The 6,070-nt window shown below is 40.0% G+C and overlaps 1 protein-coding gene across 1 annotated transcript in view; it reads right to left on the bottom strand.

Moving 5' to 3' along the window:
* FBN1 (fibrillin 1) overlaps positions 1-6,070 on the bottom strand; it is a 132,826-nt gene that overhangs the window by 81,883 nt on the left and 44,873 nt on the right. The window contains exon 8 of the mRNA XM_010145292.1: positions 2,257-2,415. Coding sequence (XP_010143594.1) covers positions 2,257-2,415 — 159 coding nt within the window. The remainder of the gene's footprint in view (positions 1-2,256; positions 2,416-6,070) is intronic.

The following is a 6,070-nucleotide window of genomic DNA, read 5'->3' as shown; positions in this document are numbered from 1 at the left end:
GGAAAACTAAGCTGGGTATTTCAGCCTTCAACACTTTCATCTCACTTCTGTTTCCACCTGTAAAACACATTAGAAGCTCTTCCTGAATCACATAGGATTGTTAAATAAACATGGTAGTCTCAAGTTCTGCTTCTCCTCAGGACAATCTTTGCATTTATTTTAATGCTCTTAAGGTGATCAGTTTGTTTCATGTGTCGCTGCATTTCCCTCTATTGTCCCTTAGAGTGATTTTAATCTTTAAATAATTCCCCAAAAGATTTTGTTGTATAATGTATTTTGCTTATTTGGGTTTTTTCCTAGGTTTCTATTTTGCCTATTCCTATGTAAACTGGATCTGCTCTCCCGTTGATAAAACAGAGACATTCAGAATAAACAGTGTCTGTCTATGAACATACACAAATTCCAATATGCAAATATTTGCTAATGATGGTGGTTTTAATAGTCAATTCTCTAATCAGATTCTCTACATCCCACTGATCGGTCTTTGTCAAAGAAACAATACTGTGTTTCTTTTTACTCTAGATTAGTAATACCCAGTTATCCAAAGCCTAGGTCTCCCGTGCAAAACCAAGCCACAGCGTTGGGGCTGCCCATTAGTTGAACGGAATTAGCACACATGAAGGGAAGGCTGAGATGAGAATTGAACACACACAGGCTGGATGCCTGAGATCCACTTTTAAGGTACTCACAGTGTCAATGGTAAACACTGTCATTCCACATAAACAATTATTGCTGTATTATGCGAAGAAATACAGTGCAAGCCGTTTTTATTGCAACTTCAATCTCCATATAAAATTTCTAGCAATAAACAGCCTATTTTATAGTAACATCTGGGTCTGCTGACGACACTGAAAATGCAACTACTTGGTTACCTTATGCAGCTAATGCTCCACTTCACATTGCAGTAAATTTCCATTTCAGATTTAGAGAGACTTTGGGCCACTGACAGCTCTAAATTCCTCATCCTGCTTTCTGAGGATACGGTGAGGAGTAACTGAACTTGATTAAATAACGACAGCAACACCTTACATACGTGTAAGGCCTTTCAAAGAATTTTAAAGCACTTTTGAAAATAGTAATTTATAGTCTCAATTTATGTCTCAAGTCAGGGGGTGGGGGGGAAAGTGGCATGTAACCATGAATCTTGTGTAGATTTATGAGTCAGGAAGTCCTGGGTTCTAGCTCCCTCTCGACCACGTCTCAGTCTGTGGCCTTGGCCAAATTACTTCACTTTTCCAACCAGTTTATTCACCAGTTAGATATGAATGATTAGAAAGTATGTAAAGAAAACAGGAACTGTGTTCAGACTGAAAGATTTCTCCTTGTCTTCCTATTTCAGACAAGCATCAATAGATTACACTCTTTTCTTAGCATTATTGTAGCCAGTCTTGGACATTTAACATGTCTAAATATTATTAATGAGATAGTGACAGAACCAGGAAGAGTCTTTCCTGAGTTCTGATCTAGATCTCTGCTCCAGTATTATGTAGTTTCACTCAAAGGATTAAAAACAAGAATAATAAACACTCCCACACACGACCTCTAACCACCTCTTCAGAATTACACTGCTATAGTGTTACGACCCCCTCTCCTCCCTTAACTCTGCACCTCCCTTAAACTACTCCCATCGATCCTTAAGTTTCCTGTATTATTCTTTTCTAAAGCATAGCATCAGGTCTGCAGTCCTAAACTATCTCAAAAACATCTTTCCTCCACTCCCTCACACTTTGCTTCACACTCCGCTCATGACCATCTCTAAATTCAAATCTCATATTATCTAGGGATCTCACTACACTGGGAGGCGACAAAAGTACATTTTGGTAGCAGACAAATCACGTTCTGTGTCAAACTTAAAGAAATAAACGGCACCTCGGAAAGCTAGACAATAAGAGGAATGAAACTCCATTTTTCCAGTGCAAATGAAAGGCTCTGGAGGAAGTAACTTGAGCCTGAAGAGGACGCTGAAAACAAAATCCGAACCAGGTAAGGTTGGAATAGCCAGGCCAAAAAACATTAATTAGCAAGAGATAAATCCCTTGTTTATGTCTGCTTGCCCTAGCCTCCTGGGGGTCCTGAGACACCTGCCATCATCCGGTCTGCTTTGAGCAGCAGAGCGTTGGACAAAACAATCTCCGAAGGTGCCCTTCAGCCTCAAGACCTCCCCCCTTACACCTCATTCCGTGTAATTCTTTAATGAACTGACACTGCCTAATTCAGTGTTCAACCGCACTCATAGGAAGACGGGTGGATTCATACCAGTGGATCTGATCGGGCACATTTCGGGAGCCGTGGCCACTCCTGAAGACCAGCACCGGCCGCTGTCACAGCAACACTGCATTTTGGACAAAGGCTGGGGGAGCTGATTGCTGCAGCGTCCATTGGTCAGAGAAGAGAAGCAGTATCCAGGACGCACATCTACCGAGACAAACAAATAACAAATGAATGCGTAATCAGCAGTCCCATGAAGAATGTGAATTTCACAAAAGGGAAAGGTCCCATTTTTCTCAGTTGATTACATTATCGATGACACAGCCCTCGCAACATTGCAACAATCGGAAAACAAAAGGCAGAAACCCAGAAAAATCTAGATAGTATCTGGGCTGCTTTGGAGTCAAGTGTAACACCCCTTGTGAGAAAGCTGAAGTGAAATATGGAACAGCAATGAATTAATGGAGGCAAAAATATAATGGAAATATGTATTCAGTATCTAACAGAATATGCTTCTGTGCCCCCAAAGGAAAATTGCCGTCTCATCTCTATTAAAGATGGTCCAAGATCAATTCTGTTTAAGCTTTGATTTGAAATGCACTGATGTACAGCAATAAACTAACGGCACTGCAGCCCTCACAGCATTAATTCATTTTTCATTAGTCACGGCTTCCCCAGCTGAAGTACGTAGTGATTTGACAAGGTATAGGCTTGCAGGCAAGAAAGAGCAACACAGCTTTAACCGGTGCCATCAGATTGTTTATGGAGATGTGCTGGCTTCCTGTCTGAAAGGGGTAAGCACGTGCTGTACAAGGAACATCCTGTACCCAGATTTCACACACTCAGCTCTGACAACATTGCACAAAGATCCCTCAGCTTAGAGAAGGGAGAGAAAATGTGGATGGGAGCAAAATAAAATGAAAAAAAATCTTCTGATACAATCTGAAGCTCTAAGCAATTGTTTCACAATATGTCACATCGTGTCAAACTCAAAATAAGCTGTGGTATGATTTGATGCTGCAGGACAAACCAGACCAAGTTTGTTTCTAAAATACACAAACATTTACTGTCAAATTGTAGAGGAAAAAAATTGCAGATAGAGCCTTGCAACAGCAGACCCTATTCCCTAAAGAAACAGTACCTCAGTTATCCAGGGCATGGTGGGTTCATCTGTCTAGTAACTGTGCTGTGCAGAGTTTACTAGCTGTTCCAGTGGATATAAAATAAAGCAGGGAAGTTTCTGATTATTTCGAGGAAATGGATATATAGCGATATGTTGGGAGAGTCTATAATGCTTCTGCCTTTTATTAGCTGGAGCCCCGAACATGGATATTACCGGCAATACAGCTAACAGAGTCAGTTGGCCTTTGCTTCCAAACTTTAGGTAGTTCACTTGTACTATCATATCATGGAAATCTGAAATGGAGAAAAAAATCTACTCCGCTCTATTACTGCTCTTCCATTTTCCCCCGGTACTCAACTGAACTGCCGAACATGTTACACTCCTTAATCTACCATTTTAAAGAGCAAATAAAGCTCTGATGAAAACCGTTCCCTGGAGATGAAACTGTTCTCCAGCATCCCTGGAGACATACTCAGATGCCTGGTGATCAAGCTTGATGGGGTGGATGGTAAGGAAGTCAGTTCTCTACAGACCCTATTATCATCGTCCTCTGTAATTAATCCTCAGTTTGGCTGGTACTAAGTTTTGAAACATCTAAAAGCAGTAATGGGCAGAAGTGGAAAATGGATCCACAGAGGATCTGTGCAAGCACACAATGTGCCATAAAAAGGTAAACACACACAACAAACATCTTTGTCCACCTACAGGTGTAAGAGCTTATCCAAAAGCCACATCATTTTCAGAAAAAGACAGTAAGTTTGTGAGAAAAATGCCAAATCCTTCCATATTCCTCATTAGAATTGATTCTTTTTTTCTCTCTTTCATTTTCTGTTCCAAATGGTAAAACATACAAATAAGGGCAAGAACAGGAAGAAACAACTTTTTCAGCTTTTAATATTTTAATATTTTTCACAGAAAAAAAATATTTCAAAAAGGCAAAAAATCACCATGAAAATTTTCAAGAAAAATGTGCCCAAAAAAAAAAAAGAGAGGAAGAAAAAAAAAGTCATCAAAAAGTAACACTGACCAAACAAATTTATGCCAGCTGGAAGTAGGGGCTAGAAGCTTTCTTCCTGGCACTCTCCATGTACCGGGTTGAGATGTCCTGCTCCTGTTCCCGCTCTTCAGCTCCAGCAGAGAATACCTTTGCTTTATCTATTCTAATTTTTAAGGTTTGTAATAGTGGAACTCCCTGGTCTTCCTTTGCCTGTTTGGCTTCAGAGCTGCTTAGTTAGAGTCCCACAAGGGGTCCGTTTCTCAGAAGCACTTCCTCATCTCTAACAGAATAGACATATTCAGCTAACACTTCTCGCTTAAGACAAGCATGTTGTAATTAAATCAAGATTACATGTCTTGCCCAGCTCAAATACAGATTTGGGCTCTGTCTGTGTTAATATGGCAAGTATGCAGTCTGCATAGTATACCGGAATCCAAAATATCTGCAGATAATTAATAGTGCTTCCCATTTAGCACGTTTTGCCTTGGACACAAAGCCAAAACATTAATGACGGCTCTTAGGCTGGCATATTACTTAACACAGTCTGTCATCATTTAAATAATACCCCATTCTTTAGCTGAACTATTTCGGACTACAAATACAGTGGGTAAAAAAGGCTGGAAAACTGCAGGAATGTTGGGCAGAGCTGACTGAGCAACGACTGCGAAAAGTAAAAAGTAAATGGAAGTTAGCATCTCTAGAAACTTGTTGTTACAGAAAAGTGAATCTCCTTCATAAATAATAAGTACAAGTAGCAACCACTGATCCACAGTCACTTAGGAGCTATTAATCTGAAGCAATAAAAGCAACTACTACTGGCATTTTAAGTGTACAGTATGGATCCAATCTACCAAAATGCTGTTCTTGGTAATGGAAGAAATATAGTTAATTCTCACAACCTGCAGAAACAAAATGGCACCTTTCTCAAGGAATCATAACTCAAACCACTTCCAGATCTCTTGGGAAAGTTAGTATCATTTTGTACTTCGTCCGTGAAGTTTTTATTTTGTTTTGTTTTGAATTTTTTCCCAAATGGTTTTCCACTACAGGTAATAAACATGGGGTACCATCTTGAACCCCAATGCTGGCACTGTGTCTGAGCCTTTAAATAAAGAAGGCAAAACTGAGGCAATAAAAATTTCATTTGATTTTCAAATGACAATAATTGCTCAAAATTTAGCACTGGCAGTGCAAAGAAAGAAATTACTGCATAAAGACAAGGGGGAAAAAAATTGAATACTTGACCTGCCTCAGAGGAGGCTGTATGCTTCCCAGAAGCAGTAAGGGCTAACACTGCTCTTTCATGGCTTTGGCACTGCAGTGGCAGTCACTTAATTCACACAGTCTTTTTCATTTCTGGTCTGGCCTTTGGAAGACAGATTCTGCTCTGCCACAGTGAGAGCCTGAAAGAATAGCACTGCCAAATCATCAACATCATGAAAGCAGATACAAATGTCCCACCCCCAGCTTATGACACTGCTTCCTTTAACGACAAATACCTGCACTGAAGGCATAACACTTGGAATGAGGAAAAAGCAGCTGTTTGGGATGACTACCTTCTTTCCCAAGTATGTTTGCTTCTCTAAATGACTGCTGAATGTAACATGAACTAAATTAAAGACAAACATGAGAGCGAGAATAGCAAGGAGATACATTCTGCCTGTTTTAAAGGCAACAAAATGGCAGAAATAACAGAAAAACTGTAGTAAGAAGAAATGAAAGGTCACAATGAAGAGGGAAAG

The sequence above is a fragment of the Buceros rhinoceros genome, unplaced genomic scaffold (assembly GCF_000710305.1).
Source record: "Buceros rhinoceros silvestris isolate BGI_N320 unplaced genomic scaffold, ASM71030v1 scaffold3831, whole genome shotgun sequence".
NCBI lineage: Eukaryota > Metazoa > Chordata > Aves > Bucerotiformes > Bucerotidae > Buceros > Buceros rhinoceros.
Note: the sequence above shows the minus strand (reverse complement) of the source record. Positions and strands in the feature narration are given on the sequence as shown.